Source organism: Miniopterus schreibersii (genome assembly GCF_964146895.1).
Source record: "Miniopterus schreibersii genome assembly, chromosome: X".
NCBI classification, from domain to species: domain Eukaryota; kingdom Metazoa; phylum Chordata; class Mammalia; order Chiroptera; family Miniopteridae; genus Miniopterus; species Miniopterus schreibersii.
The window spans coordinates 67,666,301-67,685,491 of record NC_138104.1 but is presented as its reverse complement, the minus strand read 5'-3'; the positions used below and the strand labels follow the sequence as shown (position 1 = coordinate 67,685,491).

The 19,191-nt window shown below is 47.2% G+C and overlaps 1 protein-coding gene across 1 annotated transcript; it reads right to left on the bottom strand.

Annotated features, from left to right (window-relative positions):
- Nucleotides 1-2,584: 2,584 nt before the first annotated feature.
- On the bottom strand, nt 2,585-18,825 carry ZNF275 (zinc finger protein 275). Its single transcript, XM_081124865.1, has 4 exons — nt 18,684-18,825; nt 15,669-15,836; nt 9,698-9,806; nt 2,585-8,587 (listed from the first exon to the last, which is right to left on the bottom strand). Exon 4 carries the CDS (start codon nt 8,556-8,558, stop codon nt 7,431-7,433), a length of 1,128 nt encoding a protein of 375 aa, XP_080980991.1. The 5' UTR covers nt 8,559-8,587; nt 9,698-9,806; nt 15,669-15,836; nt 18,684-18,825; the 3' UTR covers nt 2,585-7,430.
- Between the last annotated feature and the right edge of the window lie 366 nt (nt 18,826-19,191).

The window sequence follows — 19,191 nt, the reverse complement described above, 5'->3', positions numbered from 1 at the left end:
CATGGAGGTCCTTGGAATGTAAAATCAGCAGAACCTGAGCATGGAAGGAGGGGGATTTGTTTGCTAATATTGTGTGTGTTTGGCTCTGTAGTTTTAAAAATTGAAGTGTAACTGGCACCCACTAAAGCACATAAATCCTAGGAGTCCACTTGTGGTGACATTTTCGCTACATCTGTCTTGTTCTGGCGCTCTGTGTTTGATGGCAGAGGTTGTCATTCGCTTTTGGAGCTTGGTATACAGCAGGTGCTCAATAGATGCTTGTTGAATGAGGGACAGAAAAGGGGTAAGGATGAGAGAACACAGGGTATTTCTGACCTGTCTTGCCTGAAAAAAGGTGGGGGGGGGCGTGTTTTTTATTATATACTTAAGTGTCTTTTAATTAAAGGAATAATAGGCGCTCAGAGGGAAAAATTTCAAACAGCTCACCAATGTGTAAGTAAAACTCGTAAACACATAAATCCAAGAGAAGGCCAAGTGCCTTCATCTCTGTCAACAGTGGGCAGGGCATTCTTGCCCACATGTTTCTCTTTTCTTTCTCTCATCACCAGTGTGATGGTTTCAGGCCAAAGGAGCATTTCAATGTGAGGCTAGTGGCAGCCCAGCAGTCAGCCATTTGAATGAAATACATTTCAGCCCAGTATTCCAGTGATGACCTGGGCCACAGCAGATGCTCTTTTTTGTTTTTTTAATCTTCACCCGAGTATATATTTTTTCCCTTGCTTTTCAGAGAGTGGAAGGGAGAGGGAGAAACATTGATGTGTCTCACGCGCCCTGACAGGGGCTGGGGCTGGAGCCTACAACCAAGGTACGTGCCCTTGACCAGAACTGAACCTGAGACCCTTTAGTCTGTGGGCCGATGCGCTAACTACTGTGCCAGACTGGCCAGGGCACAGCAGATACTCTTGAAGGGGTTTGTGATGGTAGAAACTTGAGGATAATGGGTTAGGAGGATACTAGGTTAAAACACAGTGAGCTTCAAAGCAGAAGCCCCTCTTTCTATCTACATGCCTGTTATGGACTGAATGTCTGTGTCCCCCCTCAAATTCATACATTGAAATCCTAACTCCCAAGGTGGTGGTATTAGGACTGGGGCCTTTGGGAGGTGATTAAGTCATGAGGGTGGAGCACCCATGAAAGGAATTTGTGCCCTTATAAGAGAGACCTCAGAGAGCTCCTCTGTCTCTTCCATATGAGGACACAGCAAAATGACATCCATCTATGAATCAGGAAACAGGTCCTCACCAGACACTGGCTTTGCCAGCAACTTGATCTTGGACTTCTAGCCTCCAGAACTGTGAGCAATAAATGTCTGTTGTTTGTAAACTACCTGACTTATGGTATTTTTGTTATAGCAGCCCGAACAGTTTGAGACAATGCCAGTGGTTCCTCCCAGGTGGGCCACAAGCTGGACAGAAGTGGGTTAGGGAAGAGGGTCATGTGGTTGGGAGCTTGGACTAGGGCAACAAGGTGGGGTTCTGGGGACTGAACTCCCAGACCAGCAAGACTTCTGGGGGTGGGGGGGCTCAGAGGGTGATGTTGGAGAGGCTACAGGGCTCCCAAAGGCAGGCGCATAGAACATTCTCAAACCCCTCCTAGAGGCTCACAGGGCCCCAAGAGAAAAGCCCCAGGCTGTCACTACCCTGGGACCTGGTATTAGGTGTCCAAATGGATCTGTGGCCTTGACTTTTGTAAAACCAAAGTTTTCCAGAACAGAGTTTGCACATTTTAAGGAAAAATAGGTGGAATTCTCAGCAGCAAGCACATCACGAAATCAGCAAAGCAAATAAATTGTTTTTTCCAAACTTCTGGCTTGCAAGCAGAAATGGCTGGGCTGTAAGTGGGGCAAGGAGCTATCATACCCCTTGCTTAGAAGTTGTCAATTGACAGTGTGATCTTTGTCTGGGAACCTCCAGGGAGACTGAGCTGGTAGGGGGAGTCATGCTCCTTTCTAATGTTGCTCCCACCTGTTGGGGTACATCATGGACCACAAAGGCTCAACACAAGCACTCTTGGAACCCACTCGGTGCTTATCCTTCCAGGATCAGATAACTGACTCCACAGCTGAGTTGTTTGCACTTGAGAGGGTCAGGAAGCCAGAGCCCTCTCCTCATTACCTGCCTTTTATGAGACAATGGTCATTAGAGAGAGGGCCAGCCACTGGCTACCAAGAGGACTGACCTCCTCACCCCCATGCCCACCCAGCCCAAAGAGGCTGGCCGATTCTCAAGTCCCAGAAGCTATTTCTGTCACCCCATTCCCAGTCCCTAGGGGAGGAGCTCAGAGTCCAGTCTGGTCTTCTGCTCCCACCTGGAATTCAGACTTGAGGGAGAGCCCCAGCCAGGGTGGGAGAAGGCACCTGGCTGAATCAAAGGCCCCTTCTGCCAAGGGGGAGCTCAAACTTCCAAAAAACAAAACAAAAACCAGCCCTCCCTCATCAGGACATCTCTTCTCTCCTCTGAGTGTCTAGGAAGTGGAAGTCAAGACAGCACCTGGACTTCAGGATAGGGGAGAACTCCAGAGCTTGAAGAAAGCAAGGGAAGAATTGATAAACTAAGCTTTGACAAAATAAGTCAAGGAGACCGAAGCCATTTAACATATATTTATTGAAATCTACTTGATGCAAGGCACTGTGCTAGATCTGGTAGGGGAATCAGACATTAAGGACCACCCCTGTCTTCTAAGAGCGCACAATCTAGCGGGTGGGGGAGGGCAGGGAGGGCGAAGCTCTAGTGCAAGGCTGATTATAGTCAAGTGCCATAAACAGACAAGTTAAGGAGATTGGGAGGAAGGAGAATAGAGTGCCAACAACTGAAATACGAACTGGGGCAGGACATAGCTAGTGTTCTCAGATATGCAAATACCGAGGTCAAGTTTAAAGAGACCATTCCTACTTTTGAAAGTAAACATCCAAACTGATGCAATGGCAATTACAGAATGTAAATATACATAGTAATAGAGAAGTTATCAATTCTTCATCTGATGATTTTCTGGAAGTAGGGAGACACTTCCAAAAACAAAAACACGGTGGGTGGGGCAAACTTGGGGTCAGTACAGGAATACCAGACAGAAAAGCATTGGTCAAACTCACTGATATTAGAAGGCATATATTTTTTAACCCATTTTAGTGAACAGAATACGGTACCACATTTGAAATTTGTGTTTACTACAGTCAGGTGGGACTTGGGCCAGGAACTTGGGCAGGGTAGAACACAAGGAAAGCCAGCTACCTGATGCTTCTCAGGAAGCAGCCAAATGATAACTTGGCTTTTGACAGATTGCAAAACACAGAGACCCACTCAAGCTGGCTCAAATCAAGAAAGTCTGTGGTGGAGGGCAGTCCTCAGAAATCCCAAAACATGAGTCTAGGCCTTCCCCAGGGTGCTGGGAATGAGGCAGCTCTGGGGTGCCTAGCAGGAACCCATAGATATTCAAGCCAGTGTTGCCCAACTCTTTTAAATACCATGTGCTCCCTCTTTCTTCCAACACCAAATAGAAACTTCTTAGTTCCTTTCTTTGCAGAACTTCAAAGGCCTGGCCCATCATCTCCAGCCAGCTCTGATGACCAGTTGCTGCCCTTAAGTCAGGTAGTCAGCTGTGGTTTAATTAATGTGGCCTAGAAGGAGGTTGAGGGTCACATGGCACACAACAAGGCCCAAGCCAGGGGCACTCAGAATGCAACACCACATGAGAAGGATGCCCACTGTGATAGGATGAGGCTCATTCTGGAAATTTGAGAATGGGTATGGCACAACTAATCAACACAGTTAATTTCAAGCAGCAAAAATGGTAAACAATTACTTTTTTTGAAAATTTCAGCAAGTGTTCAAAACTTTAATAAAAGCAATGGAGGGTTTCTTTCAGAATATAAAAAAAGGATATATTTCTAATGAGAGCTAGCATTCTATGTACCCAACTGCTCTTTGTTCCCCTTGCAAAAAGGTCCGTGTGATTAGAAAGAAAAATGAAATGAGGTAGATACATGAATGCATAGACAAGCACACATAACAGAAAGCTCAATCACATTTTGCATCTGATGTAGCAGTATACCTAGAGAACCCCAGGAAATCCACCCCCAAGTTACCAGAGGCAAAAACAGGACTGGGCACAACTACAGGACACACGTGAAAGCCACAGACTGATTGTGTTTGGAGCACAGACTTCACCTGCAAACACAGTGATGGAAAAGATGAGGTCTTTAGTGTTAACTCCGGAAAAGGGTTTATTTGAGAGAAAATTATAGAACTGGAAATGGAAAAAAGTAAAGAAGGGCATGATGGGATGGCAGGACACCGTGTCCCAGCTGGAGGAAACAAGGCAGTGATGATGATGCTAAGTTCAGAGTTAATACTGCATCTGGATCCTTCATAAAACCCGACAAATGCCTAGTGAATGGGCAAGAAATGGCAGAGTACTTGCAGGTACAGGTGCCAGACTTGCCCCCCCCCCCCCCCCGTGGACGTTACCATTCCTTACCAAATGACACTTGTATCAAACACATCATAACAGCTTGAAAAGAGAAAAACTGCTGAGAGAAGGAAGTAGTGATCTCAGACACAGATTCACAACTACTGCAAGAACTGAAGCCCACAGAGCAGAAGGAATTGCTATGTAACAAGTGCTGTTGGTGGCTCTCCAGCCTGAGGCTCAGGATGGAAATGTCACAGAGAGCCATTGGTGTGGCCTGGGGGGCATTCCAGAGTACCTTTTGGCTAAGGTCACAGGAGGCATTGTGGGACCCTGCTTCCCAGGATGGGAGCTTTTGGGAAGCTCTGCCTCAGACTCAGTGGGCCCATCAGAAGGGCACACTTCCTCTCCAGGCCCTCTAGTGCCCTCCGTCCCCACCTCTGACCCCAGGCACAGCTGCTGGGAAGTCACACCACAGCTTGTGTGGCGGCTTCTACCCGTGGGCTCTGCAGGAAGGGCCAGCTCCTGGCCAGCCCTTGCTGCTATTCTTCCTGGAAGAGGCTCCTGGAAGTAACAGCCTAGCCCCAGAATGACCAGCTTCTATTTCTATGCCACACGGGCCATCAGAAGGGCATCATTGCCCTCCTAACCCTTGTTTTACTGCCCCTCCTGGGCACACCTGCTGTAAGTCACAGCCTAGGCCTGTTGTGGCCAGCTTCTATCACCATGACATGCAGGCCATCAGAGGGGCACGGTTTCTCTCTGAGCCTTTGCTCTGTTGTTCCTCTTAGGTGTGGCTACAGGAGGTGACATCAGAACTAGGGTGAATTTCCCCCTAGTTGCCAAAAGTGGAAGCCACCAAACCGACCTCTTTCTTGTTCCAGAGTCACTAAGAGGAGGATACAATTCACGTGACATCATTGTCAGGTGAGTCTTCTTATGTTGGAGGAGATGTCTCTTGGGTGGATCTGCTGCTCATGCACTGAATCCACGCCAGACATGGCCAAGGCTCCCAGGAGCTCAAAGGATGGATGGCTGTTGCCAAGACCAAGTTTGGACCACCCCATTGATCTAGGTGAGGCCCAGCCCTGCTGCTGATGGCTAGGGCTATAATGAGGAACAGTCAGTGTTCTGGCCAATCTTTGATGGAAGTTTCTCTCGCGTGCCTGAGTGGTCAGGTTGGATAGTCAAGTACTGCCCACAGACATGCACAGAGTCTGCATCTTGGATGAGGAGCGAGCCTGTTTCTCTGGCCCATTCCCATCCAGCCTGCCCACTTCAAACATTCACCTTCTGGTGGGGCAGGGCTTTCAACTTTTCATTTATAATTAAAATTCTAGAAGAAAATGTCATATCTAACTACTCAACCAATGAAAATTACAATTTAACGGACAACAGTGAATGCTTGGATACATAAAAATTAAAAGCTTGCATAACAAAAAATGTAATGAAACTCCTACAAAGAGCTAAGCAATAAAATTGAAAAAGAGATCATCACAATCAATATAGAAAGAACTTCTATAAAAAGTCAATATATTCAAAGGTAACTTGATAACTGGTCAAAGGAGATGAATGTACAATTTGCATGCAAGAAAACGGACAGTATTTAAGTCATCACATGAGAGAAAAAAGATGAGACTAGGAGTTAGGAGGCCTGGGTCCATCTCTAGTTCTAGTACTAATGACCCATAAAATTATAGCAATAACTATGATGATGACAGCAGATGCCCTTCACTGAGTGTCCCTCCATGCTAGGCATGGTGTCACAGTCCTCACCATAACCTCAGGAAGTAGTCCTGTGATCATCCCTGTTTTACAAAGCCGGAAACGGAGGGTTGGAGAAGTACCATCTAGGTCCCATATGAGGAGAGGCAATTGTTCTTGAAAAGGAGGTGTTACCTTTCACTTGAGTCCTTGATATGTCCCTGTTACTATGGGGATGCTCTTTCAACTACTTAATTTTGAACAAAATAATGCTGCTAAGGATGACTCATTAACCTGAAACAAACCCCAAGTGATGCTAGTTTTGTATATGTGTGGGGCTCACCAGACAGAATTGGTTTCAGAAAAAAGGACACTAAAGAAATTTAACCTAGGAGTATGATCTCACAATGACAAATTTTAGATGCTTAAAAAAAGGCTTTTAAAGGTCATTTAAAAAAGCAACACCTTAAGTGGTTATGTTGCAAAGTTATGGGACAAATTTAAAAAACAATTGTCCTAATCTTACATGGACATGTACTTATGGCTTGGGAGGAAATTTCTAGTGAGAGCCTTGTGCAGGGATTGTCATAATGCTACATGGCACACAGCTCGAATGGATGGAAAACCACTGGATGTGCTTTGAAATTGATGACTCAAAGGGGGCTCCCAGGTTGGTGAAGACGGTGAGGTCAGAAATGCAGGTGAGGAGTTAGAACAAAATGATATGGAACGGAGCACGGGAAAAAAGGAAATTTTCTAAATTAATATATTATTCTATATAATATGTGTTTTACAATATGTATGTATAACTAAATAAATTAAATATTATAACACATTTGAGTATTCTATTTACATCCCTAAAATTTATATAGATTCAAGTAGGCCAAAAGACTTTGGGGCAATCTTTTCTTCGGGAAAGTTGGGCTCACATTATATTGAAGCCATTATTGAATAGCTGTGTGTCAGTTTCCCTGAGGTGGGAACTTACAGGGGAGGACCAATAAGCCCCCCTCAACCCCCACATCCAGGTTTCTCTCATTCTCAGATTCAAGGCCTGCAGATTTAAATACCTTGAAAATATTTTATGCGAGCTAAACTAGCCAAAATAAATTAAAACGGAAAAGGCTACTCTCGAGAGGCAAAATGGGAAATGTATACTTACAAATTGCTGGTGGCAGTATAAATTGGTTTCAATCTTTCTGACTATAAAATATATAAGCGCTATAAAACTGTTCATCTCCTTTGACTCTACCATCCCACTCTAGGGCGAGGCAGGGGTGGGGGCAGGGACTCACTGACAGACAAGGGTCTGCGGGCCTCATCTACTCATGGTGGGTTGGCTGATGCTTCTGCAGCGCCGACCGCCTCTTGAACACGCGGCCACATTCACTGCACTCACAGCGTCTTGTTCCACTGTGGGTCCTCCGATGGCGACTCAGGCCCGAGCTCCTCCGGAAGGCCTTCCCGCACTTGTCACACTCATACGGTTTTAGTCCACTGTGGATCCGCCGGTGTTTAATCAGGTCGGAGGGCCCCCGGAAGGCCTTGCCGCAGTCGCCACACGCATAGGGCCGCTCCCCGGTGTGGATGCGCTGGTGCTCCAGGAGGCTGGAGCTCTGCCGGAAGGCCTTTCCACACTGGCCACACTCATATGGCTTCTCGCCCGTGTGAATCCGCCGATGCTTGGTGAGCTCTGAGCTCCTCCGGAACAGCTTGCCGCAGTGGGGACACCCGTAGGGCTTGGCCCCGCTGTGGATGCGCTGGTGCTCGGCCAGGCCATTGACTCCTCGGAAGGACTTGCCGCAATCGTCACAGTCGAAAGGCAGGTGGCCGGTGTGCATTCGCTGGTGCTTGAGAAGTTCCTGGCGATCCAGGAAATCCCTGCTACAGGCCTTGCAGGCAAAGGGCTTTTCCGAAATATGAAGCTTCTGATGGCGAAAGAGGTGGGTGTTCACTTTGAAGGAACGCCCACATTCCTCACAGTCAAAGGGCTTTTCTCTGCTGTGGACACGCAGATGTTGACTGAGACCTGCATTCTTCTTAAACCTTTTCCCACATTCCTCACACTCAAACGGTTTCGCCTCCCTCTCCATTTGCTCCCTCTTCTCCACGGCATCATCGAGGGCCCGGCTTGGGCCAGGACGGGGCTCTACAGCCACATGGTTCTTCCGGTGTTCGTTGAATTCAGAGACAGCCTTGAAGACCTTCCCACAATCCCCACACTCCCAGCCCTTCTCTTCACTGTGAATTCTCTGGTGCTGCACCAGAAGGACCTTAAGCCGAAAGGCATCCCCACACTCTTTACATGCAAAGTGATGTTCTACGGGCAGATTCTGGGGGCTCCCCCCCTTCCCCTCAGAGTTCCCATTCTGTTTGACTTCAGGGCTGGGCTCACTGGCCCTTGGGGAGCTCGTGGATGTCATCTCCTGTGGCTGGGCGTCTTCACCCATCCTCTGGTATTGAGTCACCAAGATGCTTTCTGAAATGAGAAACACAAGTCACTGCAGTCTGCAGATGGAAGGAAGGGAGGGAGAGAGGGAAGGAGGTTATTCTCCTTTGTCAAGAATTGCTTTACTCCTGAGACAGCTGATGGACCTGGAGGCCACTGGGTCAGAACAGCTGGTGCCCATCCAACTGGAAGCAAGGACCATAGAGGAAAAGGGCAGAAGGGCCTGATTGATTGAGCTTCCTACCAAAGTGGTCCTGAGGAAGTGTCCCCTTCTGTGACTGAAGAGCAGCCATATCCTTTCTCCAAAGGCTCAGCTGGGCTTCCCCATGATTTCCTCACATTTCTTCAGGATTCTTTTTCACTCACCAGAACACTTAGCTCATCCGTGTTAAGGGCCTGATACCAATAGCACGTGTCCTTGCACCAGGTGAGAAACCAAAGCAGGATTCAAAACAGGGACTCCTGCTTATGGAAAAAGAAATGGGTTATGGCAGCCAGAAATGACATCAGAAGAGTACAGGGCCTTCAAAGGGGAACCTCTTTCAATCTTCAAAGTCTGGGTTGGCTGTGACCTTCAGAAGTCATTCATCCATTTCAAATGCCTTTCTTAAGGGGCGGCTTCTTCCAGGGGCTGGATGAGACAGGCTCTGGGCCCACCTCCGCAGAGTGCCAAGTGGTCGTCCTGAGGAGCTGACCCTCCCTTTCTCTATATCCACCTCCTCAGGGCCCCATACTGAACTCCATGCTCTTCCACAACTCCACACCTGACGACAGCGTCTCTCTTCTAAGAACCCTCCCCACCTCACACATGCAGCATGAATGATGGTGCACAGGAACTTGCTGTTGCCAACCTCTCTCTCAACAGTAAACTAGAATAAAATGGCCACACAATTTGTATCATTTGTGGGTTTAAAAAGTATTCTAGATTATAGTGGCTGGTTTGTTTTAATTTCTTTTCCAATAAAAGTCTGAAGGGGCATCCTTTCCTGCCATTAGATGTTATGGAGGAGCCCTGTGAGAAGTTGAATGTGGCAGACTCTTGTATTTTCTTAGAGCCCATTCCTGGGGCCACAAGCCCTCTCACCCCACTCCTGCTACGTAGGATCATGAAGCTGATGGAAGGGCTAGGGGTGTCCTTACCCACGGAAGTCACGTTCCAGTAATACACCAGTGTCCTCTGCTCAGGGTCCAGCCTCAACCACTCCCTTTTTGTGATGTACTGTGCCACATTGCCAAATGTCAGTGAATTCTGAAAGAATTAAAAGGGATAATCAGTTATCTACCCATTCTAGAATGAGGTAAGGGCAGCACAGTAACACCAGGGACATGAGGTGAGGGGCTGGAATGAGTGTGCCTTGCTAACATGGAGATCTAACCACAAGTGTCAAGAAGTCCTGGAAAGAGAACCTGATCAAGTGCTAGGAGACCTGGGCCATGGCACTGGCCTCCCAAGGGACCTCAGTTCAATCACTTTCCTGGATTGAAACTTAGCTCCCCCAATGGTATGATGGGGATTACAAACCCCAGTGGGCATCCATTCCTCGGCAGAGTCCAGGGAGAGAAGCTGAAGAAGGGAGAAATGGAGGGAGGGAAGGCAGCAGCTGAGGCAAGAGGTGAGGCTGAGGCCAGAACAGGGAGTACTGACAGATCCCCAAGCTAGGCAGAGGAAAGCACAGTTCACCTGGGCCTTCAGCATCTCAAGAGGGCCTGCCAGGACCTAGTTTCCTGGGGCTCTATCCTGGAGAAGGACAAGACCTGGGGGGGGGGGGCGGGAAGCAGGCAGAGTTAAGGAAAGTGAAAAGAGCCGCGAGTGACAGCAGCCCTGCCTTTGGGTCCCCTGGGATGAGACTAACAATTTCCTTTTCCCTGGATTTATATCTTGATGAGTCTTCTCTTCCACAGCAGCTGAGTGACAATCCAGAGCCTGAGTATGTATAAGAAAACATACCCCCAACAGTGGGGAAAGTGGACTGGCAAAGAATGAATACAGGCAGGCGAGAGGGAGCCCTGACAAGACAAGTGAATGTTAGCCCAGGCACAATCAGGAGAAGGCAAAGGCAGAGAGCTGATAGTGGGGAGTCTGGCTCTCAGAGACAGGCCAGCCACAGGCCTCCTAGAAGCTAACCTCTAAGAGGTCAGTGCTCACTCACACTGTACAGGAAGAAAGCATTCCCAAAAGAATATCAAGAAATATTTAGGAAGTGAGAGATTCTTTCCAAATTTGTAAGGGCAACAAAACATCAGATTGGGCCATTGGAGAAAAGAGGGGCAATGAAGGGCAGGAGCCAGGACTTTCTGACCAGTAGCAAGGCCCTTTAACGGCCACCCCCCACCCCACTGAAACAATTTGCCAGGTGACAATGAGTCAGCTACAGACAAGACATTTCTGTGATACATTTGACAAAAGGAAAAGTTGAACAAAACAGCTCAAAAAAGAAGCATCAAAGAAAAGATCTTCAAACACTTAGTTGCTAAATAAATGAAAGATCTGAATAATAATATGTATGAGTTACCTTTTTTTTCCAGATTGCAGAATATGTGAAAAATTACAAGATCCTACCGTAGACATGTATGCATCACAGGCCTCCCACTTTAGTGAGTTTAAAGAAACAGGAGCACAGTTTCTGTTCTGAAGCCAGGTAAAGTCAATTCAATTTATAATTAAATGAAAAGGAAGCATTTTTATACCAGCTCAAGGAGTACAAAACCCAGATACTCCAGCAGAAAGACTTACATAAAATTAGATGCTATGTTAAAAGGATGAATGGTGATTCCCACTTCTGGCCATGATGGGGTAACAAGGAAAGACTTAATGTCCTGCCATAAACAAGCAGAAAACTGTACGAAATAGATGTGAAGCAACAGTTTTTAGACATTGGACAGCAGGCAACACAGGTTCAGGATCCCTGAGAGAAGAGAAACAAATGAGATGAGCCTTATCACCAGTTCTTTGGAAGCAATTTCCAGATTGAGAGTGTAGAGAAGGGGGACCCAAACAGAGCTTAGTGGCTTCAAGACACAAATTAGTGTTCAAGGCAGCTGGAAGTTCCAGAGCAGAGTTCCAGAAAGGAGGGAGCTTTGCAGAAAAAAGAGCTCCAAAAAAATCTTCGTAAGACTACTAAGCCATGCATGCATAGAGTGAAACTCCAAAAGATGGGGAAAGCAGGACCAGGAAGCTGTAACTGGAACAATTCCTAGGACACACAAAGGTAGAGAGATGTTCAGGGCCCAAACAACCAGAGTAGAGAGTCCTCCTCAATGATCACCCAGGACATTCAGTAAAGAAACAAAGGAAAAAGAACAGATGAGACAGATAGAAACAAATAGCAAGATGGTAAATTTAAATCCAACCATATGGATAATTAAGTTCAATGCAAATGGAGTCACAAAGGGTAAGATTTCCTTCTTTTTTACAGCCAAGTAGTATTCCATTGTGTAAATGTACCATAGCTTTTTGGGGGGTGGGTGGGGGAGAGCATTATGCTAAGTGAAATAAGGCAGTCAGAGAAAGACAAGTACCATATGATTTCACTCATGTGGAATCTAATGAACAAAATAAACTAACAAACAAAATAGAAAAAGACTCATAGGTAGAGGTAGAAGAGGGTAAAGGGGGGTAAATGGTGATGGAAGAAGGCTTGGGGTAAAGAACACACAATACAGCATACAGATGATGTGTTGTAGAATGGGGTAGGGGCTGGGCGGAGGGGGGAAGTGGGAGGAAATAGGGGACATCTGTAATACTGTCAACAATAAAAATAAACTTAAAAAATGTAAAAAAAGAATTGTGCACCTGAAACCTATATAATTTTGTTAACCAGTGTCACCCCAATAAATTCAATAAAAAGGAAACATGCAAATAGACTAAACACTCCAAATAAAAGATAGAGATTATAAGACTGTATTTAAAAAATGAGACTCAACTATATGCTATATACAAGAAACTTTAAATATAAAGACTTTAAATATAAAGACATGGATAGGTTAAAAGTAAAAGGATGGGAAACAATATACTGTCACCAACAGGAAGTGTCTAAATAATCCCCATGTCATAAAAACAAGAGAGTGGGAGAATGCAGCTCAGAGCTCTGGAGTTGTTACTGAAGAGTCCTAGAACTCAGAGCAGGCATGAAAACTGGAGAACTTAGGTATAAAATCAACAGGTGGCAGAAAACCAACTAACCAACAAATAGAATAAAAGTAAATAAAAATGGAAAAAAAAAATCAACAGGTGGCCAATGAAGGATGACATGCAGATTATAAAAATGAGACTCCTTTGCAGAAGATGTAGAGAGGCAGAACTGTTTGTTAAATCATTGAAAGAGGGTAGGTAAAGGGGAGAGAATGGCTAAGTATACATTTGCTTTTTGGAGATAAAAGGAATAAACTGAGAGTGACTTGTAGCTAAAATGAGCACACCTATAGTGCAGTGTGTGCCACACTGGGGTGGAGTCTGGGTCTAGAAAGGTCTGCTTTCTGTTTCTGTAATGAGTGAATTATTAGTAACCAAGCTGCATTTCTTTGGTAATCAGAAAAAAACAACCATTTTAAAAGATGTGGGTAGACTTTGGATAAAAAAGGTGGTCAGCATGCAAGAGGACAGGGCTGAGGCCTCGAAGCTGGGCAATGCCCTGAGGTGCCCACATGGGCAAGGCAGGCACAGGGAAGAAGGGCTGGCAGGAATGTGTGGGTAGTCCCAGAAAGCTTAGAGGCAGTACCACAGGGTTGTCCCCCCACAGGCTGTCAGTGCCATGGACAGGTGTGAGCAGGCCTTCTTTGGCCCCAACATCCACAGACGCCCCATTCTCATCTTTAACCAGCTGCCCAGCTCTTGTGTGTGAATTAACCCCAAGTGCCCAGCAGCCAAGACCTCTGTGTCCCACCATCACCTGGGCAGGGCCCTCTCTGAGCAGTTGGATTCTTCCTGGTATACATTTGATGTCTGATTTGACATTGGCTTCCAATTCAAAATGAACTGGCCATAGATTACTTATACAATTCATTTATTAAAATTTACTTCCAATTGACATTGAGGTTTTGTTGCTAAGTATAATGGGGGTGAGAACACCTTGCATTCACCGTATGAAAAAGATAGCCTGTTACAAACCCTCAGGCCAGAGAGCTAAGTAAGTCCTTATTAACCCCCTACAAGGCCCTGGCCTAGCCCACCAGACCCATATTCTGCACTCCAAACCTCAGTCATTCCTTCCAGACACTCTGACCTTCATTATTCCTAGATATGCCAAGGCAATACCTTTCAGGGCCTCTGACCATTACACAGGTGGCTTCTTCTAAGAATTCAGACCTCACTTGAGTGTCACCTCCCCAAACATCTTCACTCTCCAGCCCCATCAGGGTTTACTTGTATCACTCTTTACTACCTAAAAATTATCCTCTGAAATTGCTTGGTTTTACCTGACTCTCCCAGGTGAAATGTCACCTCCTACAGGACAAGGGCCTTCTTTTTCTTGGTCACTCCGACCTCCAACATCTGCAGCAGATCCTGGCACTGAGTGGGCAGTGATAAACTGAGGGGGAGGGGCATGCTAAATAGAGAAAACTTCCATTTACAGAGTACCTACTAAGGGTTTGGCAATGTGCTTCTCCCTTCCCCAAATTTAATTTAATTATTGCAACCTGTAGTTATTTCACCCCCATTTTACAGAGAAGGAAGTCATGGATCCAAGAGGTTAAGTAACTTGCTTAAGGTCCAGCTCCCAAGATTTTAGACTTTTTGAACCACAATAGAGAAAAGAGAAATAACATGTGACCCTCTAACACCAGAAGATAGGCAGTCACCAGAAGATAGGTGAGTCCTGATGGTATATATGAATTTGGGGTATTGGCTTTAAATCATCCTATTAATAGGCCCTCACTGCACTATAGATAACACATCAGATACCATACATCATCCCCTCTCTCTCCCTCAGTTCTTCCAAGCCACCCACATTTAACTGAGCAAATCCTCTTGAAGTGTTCCATTTAATTGAGCAGATCCCACCGAAGTGTTCACTTAATTGGCCTGATTAACTGTTGAAATTCTGCAGCCACAACCCCCAAGTGAATCGTTCATTATTCTTTTCCAGGTAGCAACAGGAATGGCCCTTCCTGTACCAGGTTTGCCCAGGGACTTCACCTGAGAGCACTTCAGATCACCACCCACAGAGACAGAGCACACAGACACAGAAATAATTTAGAAGGTGCTCATAAAAACAGGAGGGGAAAAGTGAGCCCTGATTTCACAAAAGGAAGCTAAACTCTGCATAATTAACCAAGTATATCGGGTAAAAGCTTTAGAAGAAGCAAAGATAAAGCATTAAAAAAGATAATACACATTAACTCCCACTGCAGTTAAAAATAAAATTATCATCAATCCCAGAGACAATCTGATCATTTAGAAGCCATGATGCACAATGGCTCTATTTTAAAATGGTGGAACTAATCTGGAAAAGAAGCTGGACGCAGTGACCAGTGACAAAAACAGGTGTCTGCTGCCTTCCAAAAGTGGACCTTGGGAAATCAAGGTCAAAGCAATTCTAGGCAGAATATGAAAACCATTGTAGTGTACCCAATGGATACAGAGGGTGAGGCTGACCTTCGAAGTAAGTCACCGTGGAAAAGCATGCCCCAAATCTCATAAGGCGCACCCCTACACAGCCAGGAAATGCAAGTTCAGAGAAAGATATGAGAAGACAAATCTCTGCCTCTTAATATAAATAATACTACCTTCCTTCTTTAAGTGAGATGTGTAGTGTAGTCTAATGACTATATGCTCCCAGAGACTGAGAGCCCTTAAGTTGACTTCAGATTCTGCCCTGAACCTAGTCAAGTGCCACAGCCACTGCAGCTGTTTCATGAACACAAGGAAATCTTGTCCACACTAACCCACTGCCTGGCAATCAGAAAAACCATGCTTTGTAAAATATGAGAGAGCATCACGTGAACAAGTGGTCCTGATAGTGCTTTAGATAGCAATGTGAATTTTAACCAACTTATTTAAATTTAAATAGACTTTTCAATAGGGAATCAGAAACATTAAGAATCAAAATAATTATTCCACTTAGATCAGAAAGAACAGAAAGAGTTGAATTCAATGAAGACAAAAACCAACCTGTATCACAAAAAGTATCAGGTGTCTTCTGGTCGACTTTGAGCTGAGGATCCCTCTTCTGGATATCTGGCTACTACTAAAGGTCGATTTGTAGCCTAAAAGATGAGTGTTTGACCAATTCCATGGCACAAATAGCCAAGCAACCTCCTCAGCAGGTGCTGCCAGTTCCTGGGCAGTAGGGACAGAGGGCAAGCAGCAAGGCCAACCAAATTAGATCTGACAGCTTCTGGAAATTTCCAAGGGGTGCCAGAAACACCTGGACTCCCTGGAGTATCTAGATAAGGACCTGTAGCAGAATGTCCACAGGCCCCAGAAGACAACAGGTGGCTCATGGTATTCAGTTTGGTTCTGGGCCAGAGCAAAAATGTCTCAGGGGGATGTCTTTTTAGGTCACACAAGAGACCTCTTTTTTCAGCATCTAATTCAGATAGGTGTCTTCAGCTCCCTCTCCCATCCTAATGATCACCTGGATTCCCAGTTTTCCTTACTGAATACATGTTCTTCCTTGAGTTGTGTCACTTAGACTGAGAGAACTGTTTCTGGGCAAAGACAGTGCAGCAACACTGGCATATATGAAAATATAGTCACTTCCACAATGGAAACAATACTTCTCACCATCTTGCATCCCCACCTATGGGGTCTTCTAACAGCAAGGCCAGAAGACATGGTCTGTAAACACCCAGACTTACCCAAAAGGGACACACAGGCATGGCTCACCATGTCTTGGAACAATTCTGAGCAATTAGTCAACCAGATAAGGTTCTACCTGTTGGACTGAAATAATTCAAGGGAACAGAAGGAGACTTGGGAACATATCTTTTGGGGTTGTGAGTGCTCAACCAAAGGACAGGCTGACACTGAACACACCCTGCAAGATCCTGATCCCCCCAAACCAGGAAAGGCCAGGACACTGAGCCCCTGGGCTAAAGCTGGGCCTGCTCTCTACCTGTCTTGCCAGGATGGGGCTCCCAAAGGCCCCATTTGGGCCCACCTTATACTGTGCAAATGTGCTGCTACTAGAAGTGGCAGAATTCTAAAGGGCCAAAAGAGAGGGTGTTTCACCAAGAAAAGTCTGTTTCTCTTGGGATGTTTTTGTCTGTGTGTGTCTTTTTCTGTGTGCGTGGGTGGGAGGCATCTGTCTCTGTCTTCCTCAGTTTTCCTCTCTCACTCTGCCTGGGCACCTGTCCCTCTCTGTTTAGGTTTCCATTTTCTTTCCCTTCTATAAAAAGCCAGAAGGTAGACCAGAAGGGGATTTTGTAGTGTTTGTTGTTCTTAATTGAGGAAAAGTTTATGTTCCCATTTCTCCAAGAAGATGCATGCCATTTTAGTAAAAATCAAAATAAATTGTAAGCATAGCTTCATTTAGGTTACACTGCCCTGGATATGAAAGAATCTAAATGAGGGTGGGGGCAAATCCCAAGGGATCCCTGGGCCATTTGAGGAGCTCAGGCAGGTTAGGGCTAGGGTTGGATCAGTGGGTTAGAAACCTGACTTGGGGTTTGCTAAGAACTCAAGGGGCAGAGTAGCAGGTGTGGGTGGGGCCAAGGAGTCTGCATTTCTAATCAGCACTGGGTTTGGGACACAGAGCTGCTTCTCCTTAGCACTGGGCCATCTAAAATCTGGAGGCTTCCTCACCTCAGCTCAGCAGACAGGATTCTAGCCCATGAGCCTCCTGAGTGGAATCTTACTCTATGCTGTCAGACTTCTGGGAAAACAATTCACATTTTCTAGTGATTTTCCAAGGGGTCTCTCACCCAAAGAAGGCTGGAAATCACTGCTCAATAGGATCCTAAATATAGCTCCAGGGATTTTTTTGGGAATGGACTGGACTGTGCCAGGCACTGTGCAAGCTGCTTCTACTTAAAGGCCCAATGGGGGAGGGAGGATGGAGGATGGGGTGAGGCAGCATTAGTGCCCAGAGGAGGTACTGTTCTAGCAATCCCATCTGAAATCCTTTGGTAAAGGAAAAATGTTGCGTCTGAGGTTGAAGAAATATTTCACTGACCAAGGAGACTGGAGGGGGCTGGCGGCTGGCAGCTGGGCTAGGCAAACGCTGCCTGGAGGGTGTCAGTTGGAACAGGGTGGGACCTCCGGGAAGAGGGCCAGTATTTGGGGGTGGTGGTGATTGAAAGGGACCATGGGCTTTGGGCGGCAGGCGAGTGGGGGGGATGGAAAAAGACATGTAATTAATCACCCAAATATAGACTAAAGGAGGCAGCAAAGGAGCTTAGGAGCGGTGGCACTGGAGCAGGAGATGGTGGCCCCCAGAAGGGCGACAGATAAAGCCCAGATCAGACCGAGGGCCTTGAGCAAGGGCTGCCCCTCCCCCTCCCTCAGAGACCTTGGGCTCTAGTCTACCCGTCCCCATCCTCCCCGCCAAGAAGAGGCTCGACCCCCACCCAAAAGAAAAGGAAGGACTCCACTAGCAGGAACCTTCCCCAGCTCACTCACCTACGCCCCAGACTGCGGCTCAGCCCCTCCCCCAGACTGGAGAAATGTCCTTTAAATACTCACCAAACGCCCCCTACCCCTCGGCCTCCATTACACTTAGGGCAGTCCTTTCCTTCCCACACTGACCAGTTCCCACTCCTTAACATCTTCCAAAAAGCAGGGTAGGCCTCCACACGTCCGCGATTCCCGCCCCTGACCACCTTCGCCTGCCCGCTGTGGGAAGGCCTTCGGGCCCCCTCCTACGGGCCACCCCGGACCCGTTTCCCCCTCTGGCGGGCCCCAGGGCAAAACAGCTTATCGCGGGCCCAAAGACGTCCCCCCAACAAGGCTTGACTGTCCATCCCCCACCTCACAATCCCCGAAACACTCATCCCCAAACCCCACATTCTCCCGGGTCATCCCCCTGCGCATCCTTCCGCGGCCCAAACTATCACCCCGCACATTGACCGGCGGCCCGCGTACTGTCCCGAGCCTCCAGGACATCCCCTTGCGGACCAACCGATCACCCATCTCTGCACACCCTCCAGTGCTCCGAGCATATCCTCCCGTGGTCTGCACGCTCACCCCAGCCCGGCGGTGGTCGACGCACGGCCCTCGGCTAAGCGGCGCTGGGTCGGCCCAGGCAGGCCCGGCGTGGCAGGAAGCGCTACGGAGCCGCCCGCGCCCGTGCGCCGCTGAGCCCAACAGCACCACGGCGCGTTTCCGGAGCCCCGGGCGCAGCCAGGGGTAGTGTGGAAGCGAGGCCCCGCCCAGATCATGGCCCCGCCCGGCCCACCGGCTCCGATTGGCTCAGAAAGGGGGCGGGGAGGGAAAGGAGCTGGACTGGGGCCCGGGGGGGAGGGTCAGGTCAGGCTGGAGGAGTGGTGCTTGTCCGACCGAGGCGTGAGGGGGGGAGTGTATTGAATGTAATAATGAACTAATGAATGAGCGAGTGAACGAACTGACAAGCCCACGAAAAAAAGAAAAGAAGGAATGTAAAGGACCCCTCCCCCCCCCCCCCCAGGCGCCTTCTGGACCGAGGTGAGGGTGGCGAGAGGAGAACCTCGGGTGAAGTAGAGCGAAGTCAGGCCCC

Excerpts from the sequence above, each read along its gene's own strand:
- ZNF275 (XM_081124865.1), bottom strand. The coding sequence starts at position 8,558 with ATGGGTGAAGACGCCCAGCCACAGGAGATGACATCCACGAGCTCCCCA.